This window comes from Mirounga leonina, unplaced genomic scaffold (assembly GCF_011800145.1).
Source record: "Mirounga leonina isolate KUSES-001 unplaced genomic scaffold, KU_Mleo_1.0 Mir_115, whole genome shotgun sequence".
Lineage (NCBI taxonomy): Eukaryota > Metazoa > Chordata > Mammalia > Carnivora > Phocidae > Mirounga > Mirounga leonina.
In genome coordinates, this window is record NW_023270268.1 from 28,082,019 (window position 1) to 28,107,631 (window position 25,613).

Sequence of the window (25,613 nt, forward strand, 5' to 3'; positions counted from 1 at the left end):
GAGTGCTTCACATATGTTATCTCTTTGCTTTCATTTAATGATCAGCACTCTTTCTTCCCCCCAAGCAATTGGAACAAGAGAGGCAAGACTTGGAGAAAATAAGGAGTTTATCTAAGGTCACATAACATTATGAACTAAACTGTGTCCTCCCCAAATTCATATGTTCAAGCCCTAAACCACAAAGTGCTTGTATTTGGAGGTAGGGACTTTAAGGAGATAATTAAGGTTAAATGAGGGTGGAGGCCCCCCTCATTTAGGGGGTGCTCCCAATCCTATAGCACTAGTGTCCTTATAAGAAGAGGAGGATACATCAGAGAGCTTTTTTTCTCTGCATATGTACTCAGAAGAAAGGCTATGTGAGGACATAGTGAGCACAGCTGTCTGCAAGTCAGCAAAAGAAGCTTCACCACAAACCAACCCTGCTGTCACCTTGTTCTTGGAATTCCAGTCTCCAGAATTATGATAAAATAAATGTCTGTTGTTTAAGCCACCAGTCTGTGGTATTCTGTTATGGCAGCCCTAACAAGCTAATACACATACTTTATAAGAACCGAAGCCAGGATTCATTCCTTCATTGAATAAATATGTATTGAATATTATGTGCTGGGCATTGAAAATATAGTGAAGATACAATGCAGGCAGGAGCACTGCCCTCCCAGAAATAGCCACACAATACACAGGTCAAATTCCAACTCTGCAAGGAGAAGCACAGTCATGCCATGAAGGAAGACTGGCCTGGTCCAGGAGGTCAGGCAAGGCATTTCCGAAGAAACTACTTCTGACCTGAAAGCTTCTGGAAGAAAACTGAATAGTCAAAGAGGGGAGGGATGATACTCCAAGTGGAGAGCACTGTAGGTCAGAAGGGCATAAAATGAGTATGAGGAGGAGGGTGAGTATGAAGACAGAAAGAAGACCTTTAATTTAGAGAGACTAGGCTCTTGGGGGCTTTGCACTCTGACACAAGGTGCTTTAGCAATGTTGGCTTATGGTAGGTAAAAAATGATCCCCCCCTCAAAAGATATTCATATCCTAATGCGTAAAATCTCTGTATATTGCCTTATATGACAAAAAAGTCTTTGCAGTTGTAATTAAGGATCTTAAAATGGGGAGATTATCCTGGATTATTTGGGTGGACCCAGTGGCAATCCCGGTGTCCTTTTAAGAGAGATTATTTGGCAATCCCGGTGTCCTTTTAAGAGAGAATCAGGGGTGGGGAATATGATAGCACACACTCAGAAGAGAAGAAAACATGAAGATGGAGCAGAGAGAGTTGAAGGCAATGGACATTTGGAGTGATGTGGCCACAAGCTAAGGGATGCTGGCAGCCACCAGAGGTTGGGAGAGGCAAGGAATGGATTTTCCCCTATAGCCTTCAGAAAAAGCATGGCCCCGCTGACACCTTGATTTCAGACTTTTGCCCCCTAGAACCGTGAGAGAATAAATATGTGTTATTTTAAGCCACCATGTTTGTGATAATTTATAACTGTAAACACAGGGAACTAATAGACTCAGTTAGCCCATGATCAGGTTCAAAATCCAGGAAAGGATGCAATGATGCCTCAGTGATGACTGATTTTAGGGAAATCCCTACCTTTCCATTTCCCTTCCTAGGACTTCTGGGCAATATCACTACACCTGGTAGAAATTAGACCTGCTCAAGATACAGATTATGCTAGAAGAGCTTTCTCTTGCTGCTTTCCCTCTATTTCCTGGTTGCCTTGCTCCCGCTGCTGACCTAAGGACCCACAATCTTGTCCGAACACAGAGTAACTCCTGAGATCTTTGGCCTCTCCTGTGCACTAAACACTAAAGGGAAGCTTTAAAAATATTTTAAAGAGTATATTAAAGAGCATACTTCTGCCTAGGATGACTCATACCCTCTCTCCTCAGTTGGCAAATTTTATTCATTTCTCAAGATCCACATTAGAAGCTTTCAATAGTTGCTGTGTAGGAGGAAAGTGGTCACCTGCGGGACATATAAGAACTTTTCCTTTGCTCCTTATGGGTATCCTCCCTAACTTACCCTATCTGGCTCCCTCCAGCAGCACCATCAGCAGCATGGCCTGAGAATTTGTCAGAAGTGCGGAATCTCAGGACCCACCCCAGACCTACTGAATCAGAATCTGAATTTCAACGAGATCTTCAGGTGATTTGCATGCACATGAAAGTTGAGAAGCACTGAGCTAGAAAGCGAGAATTCAATGTAGGCAATTTTAGTATGATAGGATCAGATTTTAAAGATTTCTAGAAAAGGGCTTTTAAATATATCCATTCTGCAGATTTAGACTTTCATTAATGGGTAAAGTTGTAGGAACTAAGAAAGGTATATGCTGAAGCTTTCTCAGCCATTCAGGGGAGAGGACATGTGACACGCATGTGTTCATACATTTTATGTAAATTCAGTACAGCCCTTGCTTCCCCAGTGGAGATCTACAAAAGGAACACTGGGGAGAATGATTCAGAATGACAGGAGCAATGGATGATCTACTGGGCTGGGCTTCCTGTCTTAAGCTTTCTATTAAGCAGGGTTCTAATTGCTTCAAATGTAATTACAGGCTTTACCCTTTCTCTGACTTCATTAGCAAGGGATGGAGTGGAGAGAGTTTCAGAGAGGGATTTAACGACTGCTTGTGTATTAATTATCCACCTTTGCCTCTGATGATGGTGGTTAGGTCTCCTCCTCATCACAAATGACCTGGCTCAGTGGCCACCCTCCCCAGCTTGCAACCATACTACATGGCAATCAGGAGAAAGAGAAAGAGCTGCTTTCCCCAAGCAGCCCAGTGCCCAGGATAGAACATTTTGTCAGGTCAAGGGTACAAGGCACCTTTTCCACAAGGCACCTTTGGCAGTCTGTGACTTCTCTCCAGTGAGGCATGCAATCAAATTAGTAGTTCATAGGACAGAAGAAGATTAGAGAAATTCTTTGCTCATTTCTTTTTTTTTTTTTAAAGATTTTATTTATTTATTTGACAGAGAGAGAGAGAGAGATCACAAGTAGGCAGACAGGCAGGCAGAGGGAGAAGCAGGCTCCCCGCTGAGCACAGAGCCCGATGTGGGGCTCGATCCCAGGACCCTGGGATCATGACCTGAGCTGAAGGCAGATGCTTAACCATCTGAGCCACCCAGGCATCCCTCTTTGACCATTTCTAAGTTAAGGAAGCAAACTCCCAACTTTGAGGTTGTCAGAGTAAGTATTTTTATTACCATTCAACCAGGTGAAGGAACCAGAGGATCAAAGATAACTAAGGTCACACAACTATTAAAGAGTCACAATAAATACTACTTCAAGAGTCTTAATATGTGCCAGCTACTGTTCTAAGTTGCCTTATGTGTCTTGATTTCATTCTCACGACAGCCCTACGAAGTATTATCATACACGCAGTTATGGATGAGAACACTGAGTATAGAGAGTGTTAGTATGTAGTGCTGCTGTAACAAATCATCACAAACTTGGTGGTGTAAAACAACAGAAATGTATTATCTCCTGGTTCTGGAGGGCGGAGGTCTGAAATCAAGCTGTCTACAGAGCCATACTCCTCCTGGAGGCTCAAAGGGAGATTTCCAAAGCTTGTCTCTTCCAGCTTCTGGTATCTGCCATTCATTGTTCCTCGATTTGTGGCTACATCACTCCATTCCTTCATGTGGTGCTCTCCTTCCCCATCTATGTCTCTCCTCTGGAGTTATTTTATGAGGACACTTGTTATTGGATTTAGGGCCCACCTGGATAATCCACGATGATCTCCTCATCTTGAGATCCTTTACTTAATTAGATCTGCAAAGACTCTTTGTCTAAATAAGGTCACATTCACAGGTTATGGAGTTAGGATGTAGACATATCTTCTGGGGGGCCACCATTTAGCCCAGTACAGAGAGGCTAGGTAACCTGCTCAAGGTCTCAGAGCCAGGAAGCAGCAGAGCTGGGATTTGAATCTAGTCAGTCCAATTCCATTCCCTTAACTGCTACACTCTTCTGCCTCCCAAAAATGACAGAAGCAGGCCCTGTGCTAAACCCTACCAGATAGGCAAAGTGATTCATACTCACTCCTTTCCCTCAAGGAGCTTACCATGGAGGGAGTTCCCTCTCAACCACTGCAAGAGCCACTCAACTGATCCCCTAGCTTCGTTTTTGCTATATAATCACACATGAGGCTCCGATGGCTGAGTCTGGTGTGGGACCAGGCAGGTTAACCTCTCTGAGCCTCAGTTTCCTTTTCCGTAAAATGGTGATATTATCTACTCTGTTAGCTTATCATGTACATAATGAGTATTAACAACCTCTCAGCATCAGGCAAGTACTGGTGCTTAGAAAACGTTCCTTTCTCCTCTTTGCTCTCCTATCCTATCAATCTCCACGTAGAGATAATTATAGTCATTAACTGGCTTAGACAGGGGTCGTGGCAGTAGACAGAGAAGGGGGTGGATAATAAAGATACTTAACACACTGAATTGATGGGGATTTGTGATTAATTGATGGGAAGGCTGTGGGGCACAGAGAGTGAGTGGCATGAGGGAAGACTCCCAGGTTTGGGGTCTCCCCATCTGGGAGGATGGAGGTGCCATTCCCTGAGTGGGGCACAGTGGAGGAGGGGCAGGGAGAGCAAAAGGAGGTGGTGAACTTGGTTGGAGCTGTGGAGTCTGAGCTGTCTGTAAGTCATCTGAGTGGAATTACTATCTAGATAGGGTTGAACACATGAGTCTGGGCTTCAAGGGAGAGGCCTGAGCTGGGAGTCTCCAGTGTGTGGATGAGAAATGGGAGGGCAGGAGCTGCTGGGGGATCTATGAAGGAGAGAAAGGATACAGTCTGAGAGTAAGGCAACCTTCCCAGGCTGAGACTCAGGGTGATGTCCCTTTCCTCATTCTACCTGTAGCCTCTGGACAAACCCTGTGGGGGCCCCACCTCCAGGACCATGAGGAAGCTGAGGGGTCACACTCCTCTGTGTCCTCCCTGCTCGGGTTGGGGCTAGGGAGCCTCTACAGGGGGTGACATCCAGTTTAGGGCAGTGGCCTTCTTTTCCCTGTGCTGTTTGAGGCTTCAAAAGGAACAAGATTAAAAGTGGGAGGTGTTATGGAGGATGCACGAAAAAGAATACCTTTGTGGGCTGTACGGGGCAGTGGGAGTCGCTGCCATGTTTCTACACACATACCTGGTGATTTGTATCAAGGACCTTAAAATGCGTGCCCGAATAGTCCACAGTTATTAATTTAGTCTAAAAAAATCAGTATCAGAGGGCATGAAGATATATATAATACAATGCTCATTCAAGTGTTGTTTATAATTGTGGAAAACCAGAAACAGTCTTAATACCCACCATATGGGACACCTTACATGATTTTTGCTATCATGGAATACTGTGTAGCCCTTAAAATAGATGATGTAGAAATACATACATTAACATGGAAAGGTGTTCATGATATATTTTTATGAGAAAAAAGCAAGCAACAAAAGGCATGTATAAATGACCAAATGGTTATTTAAAAAAAGAACTGTATGTTTGTGCATACATAGAAAAAATTTGGAAGAATATGCACCAGAATGTTTACTAGCTATCTCTCAATGTTGCGATGAAGGATGATTTTAGTATTTTTGTGTATTTCTGAGTAGTTTTAAAAATGGCTTGTCTTGCCTTTATGTACAGAAAAACAATGAAACCATTCCCTACAAATAATAGGGTGGAGGGATGGAAAATCTTGCTTTTTAAAAAAATTTATTTATTTGAGAGAGAGAAAGATCACGAGCAAGGTGGAAGGGTAGATGGAGAAGCAGACTCCCCGCTGAGTAGGGAGCCTGACGGGGGCTCGATCCCAGGACTCTGAGGTCACGACCTGAGCTGAAGGCAGATGCTCAACCGACTGAGCCACCCAGGCGCCCTCTTGCTTGGTTTACAAGGATATCACATGGAAAAAGTTGTTGCATGTCTGGAGGAGGAGCCAGAGATGTGGGCCCTGCAACAGAGCTGAGGGAGGGTCTCGGGAGCAAAAGCCTCTAGAAGTTGTTACAGTTCAATATCTGGTGCACCTGGGGACACAAAGATTTAAACTCCCCATCCTTGTGGACCCATGGGTGTCCTGAACTTGCTGGTTAGTAGTGCGCCAAACCCTCTCGGGTCTCCTCTGTAATCAAAAGCATTACAAAGGACCAGAATCAGATACAAAATCAGAGGGATGAGGCAGGCTTTGCAGATGTTCTTAGGGATCAGTCATTCTCTCAATCTTGCATTAAAAGTTTAGGCAGGGGCACCTGGGTGGCTTAGTCGGTTGAGTCCGACTCTTGATCTCAGCTTAGGTCTTGATCTCAGGGTCGTGAGTTCAGGCCCTGCACTAGGCTCCACACTGGGCATGGTGCCTACCTAAAAAAAAAAAAGTGCAGGCAAGTGTTGCAGACTGGCCAAGGCACACAACTGCTCAGTAGTTGTAGTGGGGATATTGTCTGGGAGTCAGGAGGCCTGGGTTCAATTCACGGCTCCTGCACTTAAAAATGGGTGTGCACTTAAGCAAGTTACTTCAAGGTTCAGGAGGTTAACAGAAAATGAGGAAATAATGACACATTCCCCTCAGGGATTTTTGAGGATTAAATGAGATAATGCGTGCAAAGTTTTCAGCGTAGGGTCTGGCAGTACAGTAAGAACAGTTGCTCTGATCTCTGCCTGAAACACTTTTCTAGATTTCTTTACATGGCTTATACCCACACATCATTCTGGCCTCTGCTCAGAAATGGCCCTCCCTGACTCTCCTATCTAAATTAGCATCCGCACCCTTGCTACCTACCACTCTCTAGTCCTTATCCTATTGGGTTTTCCTTCATAGTACTATTACTGTCTGTTATTATATTATGTAGGAATAGATAAGCTCCATGAGAATGGAGCTTTGTTCCCTTTGTTCACAGCTGATGCCCTAGTGTCTAGAAGAGTATCTGGCATGCAGTGAGTGGCCAGTAAATGAATGAATGATTCATCATTATTTGGATGAGGGAATAAATGTATATAAGCTTTTAAATGATCACTGCTAGCATTAAGTGCATTATTCATTGAGTGAATGAATAATGAATGAATGAATGAATGAACGAACACATGAATGAATACATACCAGTTATTTAAATCTGATTGTTATCCTTAATTGGTATATGAACAATAGGTCCATGCCAAGGGAAGGATAAGGCCTAAACGCTGCAAGTCGCTCAGACCCTTTGGTCCAGGAGTATTTCAGATAAATACTCACGAGTAGGGTGCCTATTTGCACATGGATGTCACAGGTCTTCCTGAGCTGGGAAAAAGAGACTGTTTAGATATAGGAGTCAATTCATCAACTCGTGAAAAAGGTTGCTTCCTTCTTGACCTTGGTTAGCAGTCTTATGGTGATAATATTTAGGGAGAATTGTTAATCCACTTTTTCCAATCTGCAAAGGGTTGTAGAAATTGAATGCAGTGTGGTAGGCAATGTGGTATAATGGGAAGGAAAGTACTGAAATCAGATCAACTCAGGTGTGAATCTTAGCTCCACAACTTGCTGTCAGCATGATCTTGGATGAATTAGTTGAGATCTTCCAGCCTAGTTCTTGATCTATCAAGTGGGGAAGATCCTGGCCTCACGTAACACGATACCTGGGATATAAAAAGGCCCCCAGAATATCAGTCTCCTCCTGCAACTGACTGCTTATGAGAAAATCAGCAGGAAGATTTGGGAGGTCTGTAAAGGGATATGGATCTTCTTCTTCCTGAGTTTGTCAAATGGAAGCCCAGAGGTAGTGTAGCTTAGGGGTACGGGAGGAACTGTTGAGTACTCCGAATGTGAATCCAAAATCTTGACTTTGCCCCTTAGGACACGTGTGTAATCTTGGCCCTGTGATGATATTAACAATGATGATGGTGCTAAGGTCAAGAGCACCAAGCTCAGGAATGCCTGGCACATGATCAGCACTTAGTAAATGTTAGCTATGAAAGCGATTTGTTATCATAAAGGCACCATAAACTCTATTGTCTAAACTGACACACTTTTGAAAATGAAAGGGGACAGTGTTAACAATTAAATCACCACAATAGGTAAAAACTAGGATGGCCTGGGGCAAATGCAGTCATAAGTTACCCTAAGGTTATCAGGATACCTGATATGTAAGGATGAACTCCCCCTCCTTGGAAGTAGTTAAGCAGAGGCTAGGAGCCACTGATCTGGCTAGACTCAACATTGCTTTTGTTTTCCTCCCCGTTTCAAGCTTTGCTGATTCTACTGGAGTTCTGTCTGCAAATTTACTGTAATATTCATTTTCTGGGTTTGATTCTCACTGGGGAGAGAGAGGTTTGGAGGAATTCTGCTCCCTTGTTTCTAATAACTGGTTTGGGAATATGTGCTGATCTCAGTCTCCTGTGGGCATGCCAAGGAAGGGTGGGTGAAGCACATGAATCAGTGCACTCACGGCCTCCCCTGACCTGCCCTCGTGTATGGAGAAGCCCCAAAGGCTCATATTCCATCCAAAACAAAGTTAATGAGTTCATACCGGCCTCATTTTGTCCTTGAATCTGAAACCAAGACTCCTGGAAGTGATTTTGTAACCCAAGCAGTTACTGTTTCTTCTCCCCTTAAACTTTATCAGGCTAATTCAAAATAAAAATATTCTCTTTCCTAAATTAGACTTGAACTGGAGATTCTAGGCTTTGGGGGAATGTCAGAACCTCTTGGCAGTTCCAGTGATGCGTCCTAAACTTATTCCTTATTAATACTTCAAGCCCCCCATGGTCTCTCCTGTAATCAAAAGTGGTATTACAAAAGATCAGAATCAGATTACCCAAGCCAACCTTCCTCCCTGGGCAATGGGGTGGGGGGTGGGAACTAAGGCTTTACTTGCAGCATCTACAGAATGCTCTCTCAAAAACCTGACAGAGAGCACAGCCTCAGCCAATACCTTGCCCCCAAACCTTGCCCTCACACTTCCCAAAGTAGAATTCCTTATACATTCTAAAGTTTTTCAGAAGTTGATCTATATAATACTTATGGGTCATATTCCCCTACATGAATATGAGTTCTTTGGAGTCAGTAAATAGGCCTTACTCTGACGTTTTTAGAAAAACATGGAGGTGACACTAAAAATCACCCATAATCCCATCTCCCTGTCATCATTGTTGTCATTTAAAAATATATTTTGCTAGTGTTTTGGCCTGGGAAGAAATGGGTACTTTAATAGCTAGTACCAAATTTTTTCTCACCTTCGGCAGAGAAGACAAAAGAGAATTCAGTCTTCTTATGTTTACATTTGATATTCAGAAAAGTTTATGATAATCAGTAACTAAATTTCCTAAGTAGCCTAAATGGAAAAAAAAAGCAGAAATCTTCACAAGTTTTAAAATAATGGTAGCACACTTCATAATTAGTTTGAAGACCTCAGTTTTGGTAAATAAAAATATTTACCAAAGAATATTTGTGCTATGTATTATTTGGTGAATCAGATTTTTGGTAATTTGACGTCAGCAAATTGGCTGTTTGGCATATTGATAATGCAGTTCATGTGCTATAGTGCCTCATGCTTCAGGGCTGAGACAAGTACAGGACATTTTTATTTAAGGCACTTAGGTGCTGGTAAGTTAAGAAGGTATAGCAAGACAAATTTTATAGGGGAAAGGCAAGGGCCAGATGGTAGGGAGAGCATTGTAAACACCATGGAGACAGGGTTCAGCTTGGATTTCTGTAGGTCATTGGTTCTAGTTGGGAGCGAAAAGGATTGGAATCAAAGTTGGCTGGAAACATGCAAGAGTGGGTGCTGTGGTAGAGGTCCCAGGTGGCCTTCAACTTGGTTGGCTTATATGGCTCCCTGTGTGGGGAAACAGGCCCAGGGGAAACTGGTGGGGTGGGCTGGGGGCTGAGCACCCCACACCAGCCTGGCTTAAAGAGTTGGGACCAGGACAAACACCTAGAGATGCTTTCAGCAGTGACACATCAGTTCTTACAAATTCTCACTCAGTTCCAGATCTCTTGTTCTTCTCCCCTTACTCATTTGGAGCCAGTAGAAGTACCATGTTACTGTCAATATGTGGAACAGGGCTTGTAAACACAGGCCCATTTTAATTGCCACTAGATATATCTTTTAAAAACTATCTTTGACATTAAGTAGACATGAGGAGATGCTTTCCTGCAGGGCACTTAGGTAGGAACACAATCTGTGGCTGAATGATATCTCTGACTTAGCATGAGGGAAACACTTCATGCTAACAGATGATGTGAGAAGGGTCTGGGGGCAGGGTAGAAGGGGACAGAGATTGTCCTGAAGAGAGATGAGAATGCAGGAAGGGATGCTTACGTTCAGAGACAAGGGGAAGAAAGAGATGAATAAGAATTACTGACAATTAGAACTGGAAGCAATTTAGAGATTAATCAGTACAAAACCTTCCCTTTATAGATGAGGTCACCACATCACCAAGAGGCTCAGCAAACTGCCCAATATGACACAAAGAGTTGGTGGCAGGTCCAGAACCTAGGGCTCAGATTCCAGGGTAGGGCACCATAAAGGAATGTAAAAGTACAAAAGGAAGACTCCAGAGAAAGCAGAAGGATTTTCCTAGGATCTGAATTTAAGGAGATTACTTGCCTGGCAAAAACAGCAAAGAAAAAGGCAAGAATTAATTTTATTTTCCTTGGAGAACAGAGGGCTTGCTTACCCACCATCACCCTATGTGAATCCCACCTGCCTCTGTAGAACAGACAGTCAGCATGGGGAGACCACTTCCTGGGACTTCTCAGCCAGTCCAGGATAGATGAGATGATGGTATTTATTTATGACCTCATTTATCACTCGTGTAGCTTCTGCTTGCAGTAATTCTGCAAAGTTAGGGAAAACTTTTCACGTGAGAAGCAGAAGGGAAATGAGTTGCTTGCTGTAATGTATAAATTTGACTTCCCTGGGCCATCAATTTTATGCCATGAGGATATTAGATGTTACACAACAAAATATCAAACTGTGGAATCTCAGTGTGAGCACTACATTGAGTTTGGATAGCACCCTCGGCATCGTCATACCCCCAGTGTCAACCAATTGGGTCCAACCCACCTGAGACCAAATTCCCATTGACCACTGACAGCTTGTGGTCTGCCAGTCCTTTCAGGGGCCACCATGGTTGATGTAATCCTAACATTCACCTGTGTCAGGAAAGGAACCAACAGCCTGGCTAATAGGTCCATTGAATTATACTTAGTGGAGGGGAGTTAGGATCTTCACCAAGAATGTAAATTCCAAATTCCTGTACATGATCCTTTGTGGGACTGTAAACTTTATGAAGCAACTTTTTTTCCTGCTCTCTAGATGTCTTCTTTGTCCTTCTAATTTCTCCAGATAATTGCCCTGAATGTTAGTTCTTTCATAATTCAAACTAGTAATTCAGTGCCCAAGACTTACTAGTATTCCTCCCCCAAGATTCTGGGGGGGTGGTTCTCAAACTGTGGCCCCTGACCAGCAGCATCCTCATCACCTGGGATCCACAGTCATCAAGTTTATAAGGTTCTGGTTTTGGGAGATTGAGACATTGATACTATTTAAGAAACCATGCTGTATTTAGAGTAATTCAGTATGCAAACTTGGAGGAAAAATGACCAAGGCGGTTTTTCTTTTTTGCAAGAGGATTCCTATCAGCTTCGCATAAGACAAACAAACAAACTTAAAAATAACCCAAATAAAATCTTAGCAAGGTCAACTCTGACTTGGCTTTGCATTAATAGATACTACACTCCAATTTATACTAGTTAGTGATGAGCTATGAGGGGCTTTGGAGCCAAACAGATCTGCATTTGAGTTCCAGCTACACCATTTACTAGCTGTGTGGCCTTAAGTAAGTTCCCCAGCTTTATTCAGTGTCTTTCCTCAAATGTAAATGAGGATAATGGTAGTGCCTACTTCCCAGGGATGTCCAGCTGATTAACTTAAGTGCGGTATAGCAAATGCCCAGCCCAGTGACTGGTAAATACAAGTACCTCGAGAAAGTTAACTGTGCTACATTTACTGTTCTCGTTTTTTCTGACTCAGTGTCCCCACTGCATTTGGTGCATGAAGAAGTGGAAGACTTCAAGGATGACTGGACTAGTTAGTAAGCAATGAAAGAAACTGAAGGCACCACATTAAAGAAGGTCTGCTTGGGGCACCTGGGTGGCTCAGTCGTTAAGCATCTGCCTTTGGCTCAGGTCATGATCCCACGGTCCTGGGTTCGAGACCCACATCGGGCTCCCTGCTCGGCAGGAAGCCTACTTCTCCCTCTCCCACTCCCCCTGCTTGTGTTCCCTCTCTCGCTGTGTTTCTCTCTGTCAAATAAATAAATAAAATCTTAAAAAAAAAAAAAGAAGGTCTGCTTGCTGTTCTAGATGGTGAGGGATCATCTCAGCTCTCCTTGGCATGCCCTCTATTGGGTGCAGCAGGAGAGGGGCTTAGCTCCTGGTCTCCTTTCCACCAACAGAAATCCAAGGACGGTCTCCAAGCTCACCCAGAAGGAGTACACAGCCTTCTCGGCACCCTGCATCTCTGTGATTCGCCCCCCTCATCCATCTGCTGAGAACACACAGTTCTGCCTGGAGTACTCTTGGAGGACATGATCCTTCATTTGGCATTACTGCTCAGTGCTAAGTCACTGGCTGTGCTTATCCTCAATTTCATGGCCAATGCCAGTTTCTAGCATGCTGAGGGTTGCTAGTTTCCTTTTCTATAAGCCACGAGTCCCTCTATTTCACATGGCAGAGTGAGAATGTGGCCAACTCACGTGGACAGGGCAAGTACCTGTAGACGGCCTTGAGGAGACAGCTCTGAATGTGTGACTTCCAGCATGGGTTTTGGGATGTCACTTTATCTCTCCTTCTGGGCCTTAGTTGTGCTAAGACAGGAATTGGAATACCTACCTCCAATTATTTCAGAGATCTGAGTTGAAACCAATTTTATTTAAGAATAGTCTGAGTAAAGTAAATATTACACACATCACACACACACTGACTCCTTTGACTAAATAGTTTTCACCAAACTTGAGGCAAAATCCTAAGTTTGGTTTTACTAATTGCCCAGAACATGGGTGTTCTGTCATAACGTTTGCACCCTTTTCGCTTCCACCTTCACTCCTAAAACAAAGCTTGCCCCTAGATATGTTGATTCTTCCCCATCATTTCCTAGATTCTCACATCCTGAATCACAGCTTCCATATCCTGAATGCTCTTTCTGTGCTGGGGACTCTGCTAAGCACCTTATATGTGTTTTCTCACTTGGTCCTCACAATATTTCTTGAGGCCAGCTCGATTATTATCTCTACTTTGCATATGAAGAGGCTGAGGCTTAAGTGGCTGCAAGAACTTGCCTGTGGACATACAACTTGAGAGCAGCTGAGCTGGGATTTGACTCTAGCCCATGAGGCTCCAGAGCAGGTGCATTTAAGCATTATGAAACAGTGCTTCAGACCCTGAATGTGCCATTCCTCCAGCAGCTCAGCAGCTCCTGGATCCAGCCATTTCCCTGCCTAACTAAGTAGTACAAGGAAAAAAAATCTTGAACCACTGAAGTGATGAAGAAGTAAAGTACTAATGTTTTTTGGTCTTTTTTGTGTTTTGTGGTGGTTTTTTGTTTTTTTGTTTGTTTGTTTGCTGGATCATACCTAGAGAGAACAGTTTAGAAAAAAGAGAAAGCTCCCATTCACACCAAAATTTAACATCAAGTTCACACTTTTATCGGAAAGATTGTGGAGCGATGTCCTCACATACTCAACAGTTTTTAAAAAAATCCTTTACGGTTCATTAGTTGCATATAACACCCAGTGCTTATCACGACACGTGCCCTCCTTAACACCCATCACCCGATTACCCCATCCTCCCAGCCCCCTCCCTTCTGTAACCCTCAGTTTGTTTCCTGGAGTCGAGAGTCTCTCATGGTTTGTCTCCCTCTCTGATTTCTTCCCATTCAGTTTTCCCTCCCTTCTCCTATGGTCCTCTGCACTAATGATGCACTATATGTTGGCTAACTGAACATAATAATAAAAAAAAATCCTTTATGATTTGTTCACATATGGAATGTTCAATGAATTTCCTTCTAAAAATAAAAACAAACAGTCTCTTTGAGGGATCTCACCAACTTTCAGGCTCCCTGTGCTATAGGGAGTCCACTCTCAAATTTGTATCAGTTCCAGATCCATGTGGTTGGGTGCCAACTGGCAACCTCCTCTGGATTCTCCACAGTCATCAAGGGCTTAACATGCCAGCACATTTTATTCCCCACTCCACTGCTCAATCTGATTCTCCTGAAAGAGAGGCAAATCACTCCTCCTGTAACCACAGCCAGCTACCTGCACACCAAGGCTTGCTGATGCTGCTCTTGGCCAAACTCTTTCCTGGGCCTCCTCAACTTTCATCACCACTGCCCTCTCATCTCTTTCTCTTATGGCATGGAGCTTCCTCACTGGTTTCCCTGGCTCCACATCCACTCCCTCTCACCCAGACTTCACAGGAACGCTGAAAGTGATCTTTCCGATACACACATCCAATCTTGTTCTCCCTAGTCAAAACCCTTCAGGACCTCCAGTGCAGCACATCCAAGCTCTCCAAACTTTAGAGAAAGGCACTTAAATCCTCCTGATCTGACTCTTCTTCTCCTTTCCAGCCTCCCCTATCTGTTTTCCACCCTTCCTTGACCATCTGGCCTGTTGAGTCACTTAGGAGTTCTTTGTTATTCTTGTGCTGCCATGCCTTTGTGTGTCCTGGTCATTTTGCCCAGAGTCCTTATTTCTTTTCTCTGCTGGCGAATTCCTACTCATCCTTTGAAATTCAGGTCCAGAGTCATCTTTCTTATGAGACGCCCCTGATTCCCTCTAGGTAGAGGTAAGTCTTTCCCCTGTAGCCCCTGGAACACATCTCTGTTGTAGCACAAAGTAACATGCATTTTAATTATTTATTTACCAGTCTGTGTCTCCCAGCTAATTTTAAGCTCTTCTGGGGACAGGCCTCTGTCTTGTTCATTTTTGTATCTCTAGCACCTACCAGGGTACTTGGTATAACTGGGGCACTTGCTAAATGCTTGTTGATATATGAATACGTGATTGAATGGAACTTACCACCTTAAAATAAAAGTTCATACTGATCTAAAATTTTCAAAATAAGCTAATCAATAAATGTGGCTTGAGCATGTGTGATATATAAAGCATGGTGTTGCATTAGACATGAAGTACCGATTATGGCCTCTGCCCTAAGAAACTTGTAATCTAGCTGGGGGCCCAGATGATATATATAAAAATAAATGTTAATTAAGAAAGAAATGATAGAAAGGGCTAGTATCCAAAATCTATAAAGAACTCATCAAACTCAACACCCAAAGAACAAAGAATCCAATCAAGAAATGGGCAGAAGACATGAACAGACATTTTTCCAAAGAAGACATCCAAATGGCCAACAGACACATGAAAAAGTGCTCAATATCGCTCGGCATCAGGGAAATCCAAATCAAAACCTCAATGAGATACCACCTCACACCAGTCAGAATGGCTAAAATTAACAAGTCAGGAAACAACAGATGTTGGCGGGGATGCGGAGAAAGGGGAACCCTCCTCCACTGTTGGTGGGAATGCAAGCTGGAGCAGCCACTCTGGAAAACAGTATGGAGGTTCCTCAAAAAGTTGAAAATAGAGCTACCATATGATCCAGCAATTGCACTACTGGGTATTTACCCCAAAGATACAAAAGTAGGGATCCGAAAGGGTATGTGCACCCCGATGTTTATAGCAGCAATGTCCACAATAGCCAAACTGTGGAAAGAGCCCAGATGTCCATCGACAGATGAATGGATAAAGAAGAAGTGGTATATATATACAATGGAATATTATGCAGCCATCAAAAGGAATGAGATCTTGCCATTTGCAACGACGTGGATGGAACTGGAGGGTATTATGTTGAGTGAAATAAGTCAAACAGAGAAAGACATGTATCCTATGACCTCACTGATATGAGAAATTCTTAATCACAGGAAACAAACTGAGGGTTGCTGGAGTGGGGGGTGGGGTGGGAGGGATGGGGTGACTGGGTGATAGACACTGGGGAGGGTATGTGCTCTGGTAAGCGCTGTGAATTGTGCAAGACTGTTGAATCTCAGATCTGTACCTCTGAAACAAATAATGCAATATATGTTAAGAAAAAAAAAAGAAGAAGAAGAAGAAGGTAGCAGGAGGGGAAGAATGAAGCGGGGGAAATCGGAGGGGTAGACGAACCATGAGAGATGATGGACTCTGAAAAACAAACTGAGGGTTCTAGAGGGGAGGAGGGTGGGAGGATGGGTTAGCCTGGTGGTGGGTATTGAGGAGGGCACATCCTGCATGGAGCACTGGGTGTTATGCACAAACAATGAATCATGGAACACTACATCTAAAACTAATGATGTAATGTATGGGGATTAACATAAGAATAAAAAAAAAAAATCAAAAAAAAAAAAGAAACTAGGGGAAATTTATAAACTGGCAATTCATAGAAAACTAAATCTGAAAGGCAAATAAACACACACAAAAAATGCTCAATATCATAAGTCAGCAGGGAAATAGAAATTTAAAACAATAAAAAGATACTTCTCAGGTCTGAAAAAAAAAAAGAAAGAAATGATAGAAAAAGGAACTTCTCAAGGAAGTTACTAAATGAGTGAAGAGGAGATGGGTTTTAGGTCTCTACGGCCTAGAGAAGAGGTTCTACGGGATATGACTTGATTACTTAGAACTCCATGTTGCAAGTGGCAAAAAGAATTAGCCCATAATGATTTAAATAATAAAGGGTAGCTATTGGCCAAAATTCCCAGGAACGACTGGCTTCAGACAGGACACCATCTAGTATGCAAGTAATATGACCTGATTTCTATTTCTCTGTTCTTCCCTTCGAGGTGCCAGCCTCTTTCCTTTTCACCCACATTTTGTCATGTTATCACCCTTCCTTTTCCTCCACCAGCAGCACCATGTTCTCCCTTTGAAGAGTACCATTTCCAGACCTTACAGGCTCACCTTATCTTTCTCAGAAGGCTCTAGCAAATAAGTATTTACATTTCACTCTCTGATTAGTTATATACCTTCACTGAACTAATCACTGTGGCCACAAAAATGGGATAATCTGATTGATTTCAGCAAATTAGTGCCCACCCCAAAAGTATGGAAAAGTCAATCATACCTATCATATGGCTGATAATATAAAAGGGTGGTTGCCCATGAATATACACGATACCCAGAGAGGCTAGTGTGTCACCTGGGGTGGGCGGGAAAGCAGTGTGGCTTGGGAAACATGGCTTAGGGCTACACTGAAAAGTCTGACTTGTTTCTCATTTGCTTCACCTAAGCCAGACATTGAAAGAGATCTCAGAACATGTGGCCTCTCCCCATTATCCTTCTTTAAATCATGGCAGAAGAAAGAGCTTTGGACTGGGGACCAAAAGATCTTGACTTCTGGTATTGGCTCTGTCAGGACACTAAATCTTTCTGATCCTCAGTTTTCTCAACTATAAAATGCAGATGATGCCACCTGTCTTCCCAGCATTGTCAAGAGGATCAAATGAAATGGTCAGTATGGAAGCTCTTTCAAAAGTATCAAGATATATTTAGAAAGTACTATTGGTAATCTTACGCTCAGTGCTCATTTCCATATATTCCTCATCTTGAGGGCTTAAAAAAATTAAGCCAATGCACTCCCCCAGTTTCCCTTTCTTCACCCCTCTCCAGACAGTCCATCCATTTTTCACTGATATGCTTTCATTGGTATACTCTATATCAATCATGATGCTTTTAGCTCAAGGAATGGAAAACCCTACCCCAAACAACTTTAACAATCGGACACTTTATTATCTCATGATAAGGAGTCCACAGATAGGGTGGGCTCCAGGTGCAGTATGTCAGCCAGTGCCTCCACCTCTTCTGGCTCTGACTTCACCTTCGGGTTGCTCTCATCCTCACCCTTGCTACAAAGTGGCTACAGTGGTTCCAGCAATCACAGGCAGACAACTCTTTCTTCATATGTGGATGTCTCTCTCTCTCTCTTTTAGGCTAGAACAGCTTTCCAAGAAAAACTGTCATGTCTTACTGATCAGAACTGGCCACAAGCCCACCCCTAAACCAATCTCTGGCAAAAGGGAATGGGATTCATATGATTAGCTGAGATTACTCAGGACTCACCCCTGAGCTAGAGATAGGGCTATTTTCTACATGGACAGATGACAGGAAATGATCTGAAAATGATCAGGGCCTAATGGCTAAAGAGTGGAGTGATTGGCTGTTGGGTAGGCAGCTGAGAGCTTCTGTGTCACAGACGCTATCAATGCCCTGCTCATTTCCCGGGGCCTATGACTTCAGTGCACATCACTAACTTCTGACCACCAGTGCCTGTATTTCTTTGCTTGTAAGCTTCTTGGGCTACTTGGAGCCTGCACTGCTGCCCATGCAATAAGCCAGAAATACTGGGGGATTGATGTTCAATCAACCCTGGAAACAGCCCTCAATGCCTGATGAACTATATACTCCAAGTATATAAATACCCAAGTTCCATCATCTCTGGGGTAAGATAACTCTGTGGTGTTTGCTCTATACTGGCTTCCAGAATTTCCCCAGCAGAATTAAGTTCCAGTAGGCCACAGTGGTAGCTGGCTTGACAACACTCTTACAGGCTGCCTTCCTTTTCCTGTCTTACTTTCTCATTCTGCTATGGCATCTCCTTCACCTCCTTTGACTTCCTGTCTCAGAGTTAGCTTCTTGGGAAACCCAAATGAAGATACTATGTACCATATGCCAAACTTCTTCCTGAATCCACAGTCTTTGTATATAATTTTCTCATCTGCACGGAACGTGTTTCCTCTTTCTTCTCACCTGATGCACTCACTCTCCAAGTCTTGGTGTAAATGTCACTTCCCTTCGGAATCCTTCTTTGATCGCCTCTCCACCTGACAACATTCTCTCAGTCTTTGCTCTCCTATTCCATACTTCTCCTTAACAATAATTACAATAATTTAATTGTTTGTGTAATTTAATTAATTATTTGCTTCCCATATTTATCCACAACTAGACTGTGAGCTGCTTGAAGGTAGGGACAATGTTTTTGGCTCAACACTAAAGACTGACCTCCAGTACAACGCCTGGCACAAAGTAGAGGGTCAGGACTTACTGCCCGCTGGAAAGATGAGGGTTGTGAGAGACTAAAGATGCAAGTTTGAGGGTCATTCACAAGGACAAAATGATCAATCTTTATGGAAAAGATCTTTGATTCACATGACTCCTACATGGATCTACATTTGTTTCTTAGGGCAGAATATAACTTTTATACATGAGGGGATGTCCGTAATCTAAAAGAGAATCTTTTTTTTTTTTTTAAGATTTTATTTATTTATTTGACACAGAGAGAGAGAGAGAGTGAGCACAAGCAGGGGGAGTAGCAGGCAGAGGCAGAGGGAGAAGCAGGCTCCCCACAGAGAAGGGGGAGCCCAATGTGGGACTCGATCCCAGGACTCTGGGATCATGACCTGAGCCGAAGGCAGTCGCTTAACCAACTGAGCCACTCAGGCGCCCTCTGAAAGAGAATCTTGGAGTGGCTCATTTATATCTAGAGAGATGCCACTTTAATCACCTTACTGTATTTATACATTACAGAATTCTACCTCAAATCCACCATTCATTCATTGAATGCCTACTACCTATTAGGCATTGTACCTGGCACTTGCACTATCTGCCAACAACTATTTTCAAAAGTCATGAGAGAGATTATATTGATGGAGAAAATCCCAGATTCCTTCTCTGCCTCCCCTCACCATCCTTCTACATTAGGCTTTGGCTTTCATTAAAAGAACAAAGAACAATCTAATGAAAGTAATCACTATATCTGCTGAAAAAGGTATCTGAGGACATTGTCTGTTCTGTCACTCAGTGCTCATATGGGAAAAGTTAGTGATAAGTGACATGAGGCACAGTAAAAACAAACAGACATGAATGCTTGTCATCTTTTTGCCAGGCAGGCTCTTTCTTACTAATCCCTAAACCAGACCCTTGTCTCTGCATGGGATTGATGCAGGTTTTATGGGGCTTGAGGTTTATATAATTTGGAATCCTTTGAGAAAAAAGTGTAAGACTACAAATAAAAATGTAACACAGATCTTTGGAAGCAGTCTACCCAAGTGAGGGGCTCTGAAGTTCAAGCTTCACTGGTTTTGCAGTAAATCAGCATCGGACCTTGATTCAATGAATCTGCTCTCCTCTGCCCCTTACCCCTGCCATGGTTGTTCTGACCTCTATGCCTTGTTTATATTGATTTCTTACTTGAAAGTCCTTCCCCTTCGTTTTTCAATTTGTGGACTATATATATATATATATATATATATATATATATATATATATATATTTTTTTTTTTTTTTTCCCCCCAAGTTTGAATCCACAATACCTTCTTTGATTCTACCTAGCAGGAAGCTCTCCCTTCCTGAAGGCCCACATCCTATGAAATAAGCCCAGGACATTCTATCTCATCATGGCTTAAATTGCATTATCTATTTTAGGTACATACAGTGTGCCTTCTCCAATTAGAATGTCCACTTCTTGGGCATAGGGACTATTTCTTCATTTAGATCTCTCCTCAACACCTACTAAAGTTCTGGGTACGGCAGTAAGGGAAGGAAAAAGGAAAGGTGTCATGAAGAAGAATTATGGGATTTGGAGTGGAGCTAACTTTGTTTGAGTTCTAGTTCTGCCACTTATTAGTCTGTGGCTTTAGGCTTAACCATTCTGAGTCTTAGTTTTCTCAATGATAAATTGATATAATCATGATGTTTATTTCACATCATTGTAAGGATTAAGTAAAAGCATTTATTCATTCACCAAATACCTATTTAGCTCCTCTCTTGGGCTATTTCTGGTACCAGAAGCTTGGAATACATGTAACTGAGCAATACTCTCTGTATGAGGGTTCTCATAGTTGATTTGGGAGATGGAAATTTATAATGTAACAGAATAAGACTGTAGCACACACAATCAGAGCGTAGTAAATGCTCAATAAATAGTTGTGAAATAACTGACACAATGAAGGAATTCAGAAGAGAAAATGGTTAATTTTGCAAAGTAAGTAGGTCTTCCCATATTTGCCACATCATCCTTATGTAAATATAACTGTTAGCAATAATGGATATGACAGTGTATGGGAACTCATAAAATGCTACATGTAAAGGAAAAATAAAACCAAAGGAGAAAGAATGCTAGGAGAGAGGAAAAAGGGGAGGAAGAGAGGCCTCAAGGAGGCAAGGAGTGGGAAAGGACCTCTGTGGACCCACCTGGCCAAGTGTGCACTCCATGCCACCCAGGAAGTCGGCCTCCTTCAGCCCATTGTGGTTGCTGCTGATGTCATGAACTTCAAACCGCAGACGCTGCACCTCTTCAAAGTAAAAGTCCACAGTGAACAGTTTTGAATACACTGGGTTTATGCAGGTGCGAATCACCTCTGTTCTGTCAACCTGCAAGGAGAGAAGAAGAGAAAACCCCACCAGGGATTAGGGCTTCTTATTATTACCCTTTAGGTGAAATAATCTTATGGTGCTTCCCTGCTTCCAAACCATAAATGCCCTCCATTGAGTCACCAGAGCTAGCTGTTTGAAAGCCTGCAAGGAGGCACCCTCAGAGAATGAGCCACGTTTCAAGGTGGGAAATCTTTCAGAATAATCTGAAGCTTTGCATTTAAAGATTTAGAGCATGTTCTATTGTTAGGTAATAAGGCAACAAGACGGATCAATTATTAGTGACTACCTGGAGCGTTAGGATGAAAAGGAGTCTGAAAGCACATCTGGGCTCGGGAGGAAAGAAATCTGTAATAGATTAGTGATGTCTGATGGGCACAGTAATGGCAAAAGACCTTGTAGGCACCCCATTTTAGCCAACCCTACTCTAACATGAGTTTTGCAACACCTGATTCCTAGCATAATGAAGTGGAAAGGCCATGAGAATGGGGATGAAAATGACTGCCTTTGGTCTCAACTACAGCTTTTCTTTTATTGGGTTTATAATGGTTACTCAGTCATTTCAATTCCCTGGGCCTCAGTTTCCTCATCAACAAAATGAAGATTCGAGGATTGGAAGATGAAAAGCCCCTTCCTGCTCTAACAGTCCATGAGTTATGACTCCCCTTGCTTTCTGTGATAATAACTCTCCATTTGCCCCTCTCTCTCAGATCCATATCTCCTACTCTCCACCCTACTCTTGACCCTGGAGGCTGACCTCTATGGATGGAATTCCCTGGACTTCCTTGCCCTCTAGGTTCTGGTTTGAATCAGCCAAAGGGAGGACTTAGCAGGAGATCAGATGGTGGGAGGATAGAGAGGTACTGGCAGGAGTACCATGCCTCTGCACACACACAGCCTGCTAGTAGACTCCCTTCCACAGAGGGAGTTTTTGCGGGTTCTGATAACACAATGCCCCCTCCTTCTCTAGACTCTTCAGACCATGGGGTGGTAATGACTTTCTGCTGTTGCTATCCCTAATCACCATCCTTTGTTGGCTCCCTTATCCCTGCCCATGCCCCCAGAAAGGGTCCCTCTATAAAGAGTTTAGCCCTTTAGATGAAACTCTCTGGGTATGCCATCTGTTTTTACTGGTACCCTTACCACTAAGGTTCTTTTCTTCTATGTCTGTCACATGTCAAAACACCATTTACAACACTATTTATATTCTGGAAAGCTAACCCAAGATCTTAATGACAGCTAACCCAAATTATAGCTCACCCAAGATCTTACAGTATCTCCTAACTGGGGATATCCATTACTCATATTTTACAAATCAACTGGAGCCTACATGTACTTTTGGCTTTCCGATAGAAACATTGTCTATTGGATACTTCCCAAATGTTGTTCATTAGCACAAACTGGGAAAAACATTTCCTGCACTTTCATTAGAGTACAGAGAAACATTCTCTCAAAAACTGAAGGGAAGACTGTCTTTAACCATATCATGCACATACATGTTATCCAGCAAAGAAAAAATTCTTGCTGCAGAGTCCCTTGACATTCTTGCATTCAGTGTTTTGTCCCTGGTCCAACCGTCCCTATGGGCCGTATGTGTGAGAGAGTTGTCCTGTAAGAAACATCACCTGCTACTCCTGAGGGGATGGACAATACAGGTTGTGAGGAGGAGAATATGATTCTGGTTAGGTCCCTGTCCAACAGACAGAAAACCAAATCCCAACCTACTGTTGATTAGCATTTTACAATAAGCTATTGTTCAGACCAATGGTTATTTGACTCTTCTGGCTTCTCCTTAAGGCTTAGCTTCTATTTGAACTAAATTTTACATTTTTAAAATTTAAATTCAAGTTAGTTAACATATAGTGTAGTATTGGTTTCGGGAGTAGAATTTAGTGATTTATCACTTACATAAAACACAGCACTCATCCCAATATGTGCTCTTCTTAATGCCTATCACCCATTTACCCCATCCCCCCACCTGGCTCCCCTCCAGCAGCCCTCAGTTTATTCTCTATAGTAAGAGTCTCTTATGGTTTGGGGTGCCTGGGTGGCTTAGTCAGTTGAGCATCTGACTCTTGGTTTCAGCTCAAGTCATGATCTCAGGGACATGAGATAGAGCCCTGTGAAGGGTTCCACACTCAGCAGGGAGTCTGCTTGAGATTCTCTCTCTCCCTCTCCCCTTCTTCCCTCTTCCCCATGCTCACTCTCTCACTCTCTCTCAAAATAAATAAATAAATCTTTTTTTTTAAAGTCTCTTGTGGTTTGCCAGAATTTTACATTTTTATATAATATTCATTCTGTGGGATAGGACTGAATGTGTCACTGGCTGGTTGTATACGTACAAGGATTTACTATATTGATATAATTTTTTTCAGTTGTTAAAAGATCATCATTTTGAATAATAGTATAAATTAGAGGTCACAAACTGGCAGTCTGCCAGTTCAAGCTGACTTGGAGGTGTTTTATGGTCCCGTTTGAAAGTACTTTCCCCCTTAATTTGCCAACATAAAAGGCAACAATAAATAAAATAAAATAGTCCCATACATTCTATTGCCCCTCCCACCTTTGGAAAAAAATAAGAATATCTGGCAATGTGGGGCCACACTCATACATGGCAACAACTGGGGACTGCCCCATTCAGATGGGGCACTCACTGTCCAAGCTCTTCTGCCTCAGTGAGTTTCCCTGACTCCTAGAGGCATTTTTGCAACATCTGGCCCAAATTCACAGAATAAAGAGCCATATAAGAGATTTAATTATATTCATGGGGTGACTTTTGAGAGAGGATTTTGAAATAGCCCCCAAGAACTAACTTCTAGATGGATTTGACATCCTCAAGACACAGAGAAGGAATATTCCCTCCTTATGTGTGTAACAATAGAGTCGTAGGTGGGTTGAGATAAGATAGGAGATGGAAATTCCATCCAATTCCAGTCTTTGTTCCTCTGCTTTAACCACCCCAGATGGCACAAGGGGCTGATATGCACCGATCCTTTTGCTTTTCTTATCGGTTCTTGATTTTCAGATGACAATCCCATATAGATATAAGTTCATGTTGGCATCAAGCCACTGACCTCAGACAGTCTATCCAAGGCAAGCTGTCAACATGCAACATGGAATGACTTGGTTTTTTCAGGGAAATGACTGGTTGGAAAGAAAGTAAGAAATACACAATTGTGTTACCAAAATAGATAATTTCCAAAGATAATCTCAGAGCCAGTAAGAATCCTAAGAGCATAGAGAAGCTCAGAAAAATAAGAATGATGCTAGTAGAGGAAGTGCTTGCAATACCAAATGCCTATTTAGAAGATGTTTGCATTCCCAGCCATTATGGGAGATGCATTATCTTTTCCGGAAACTGAAGCCAGTTTTAATCTGAGCAATAGAGCCTAGAATAATAGCTCATGTTCCTCACTGAGAGGCATGAAGATCAAGGTGATTGCTTCCAAAAGACCATCCACTGACTGGTGCTACCAGCTGCATCAGAATCCATCAGGCAGCTTTTTTTAAAAACTCTACCACCAGTGATTCTGACTAAGCAAGTATAAGGCGGGACCCAGAAGCCTCCATTTTTAAGAGTGTCCCGGTCAATTCTGACGTAGGAATATCAGCATAAGGGAATTTCAGAGATGTAGGGTCTATCCCTTGCTCTTCTGTGAGGTTTTTTGGTCAAGGTTTATTTTAACCTTGGTGGTCTTCTGTCACTCAGTCTTCTAAAAGTCCACTTATCTCCTTTCTTTCCTAGTTGTAATAACTGATATATTCATGTTGCTTTATAATTTGCAGAACATGCTTAGGTCCAGTTTTTTATTTGATTCTTATAGCAATTATGTGATGTGACTTTGTAGTATTTTGTATATGAGAAAAATCAAGGACAAATATCAGCACAAGGTACTGGATGATAGAATGAGCACTTGAACTCATGCCTTCTGACCTCACAGCCTGGACTATTTTCCTTAATTCAAGTTTATTTGTGAGAATTCCTTGAAAGAAATGGAAAATGCAGCTAGGTATGGTATGATGGTGATAGAGTCAATTATTGAGTACTGCTTTTGATGAGATGCCCCTTTAAAAATTTCATCTAAAACATTTTTGAGTATGATATTAAAGTGTATAATACAACACTAATAAAAAGCCTGCTCTGTCATAGGCACTTACTTAAAAAATGCATTATCC

General features: G+C 42.5%; 1 protein-coding gene across 1 annotated transcript in view; it reads right to left on the reverse strand.

The window, feature by feature from the left end:
* The window catches only part of LOC117999320 (copine-4-like), a 53,501-nt gene extending 31,945 nt beyond the window's left edge, over positions 1-21,556 (reverse strand). Inside the window, exon 1 of the mRNA XM_034988314.1 lies at positions 21,258-21,556. Within this exon, the coding sequence (XP_034844205.1) occupies positions 21,258-21,278 (21 nt within the window). The 5' untranslated portion in view covers positions 21,279-21,556. The remainder of the gene's footprint in view (positions 1-21,257) is intronic.
* Positions 21,557-25,613: the final 4,057 nt, after the last annotated feature.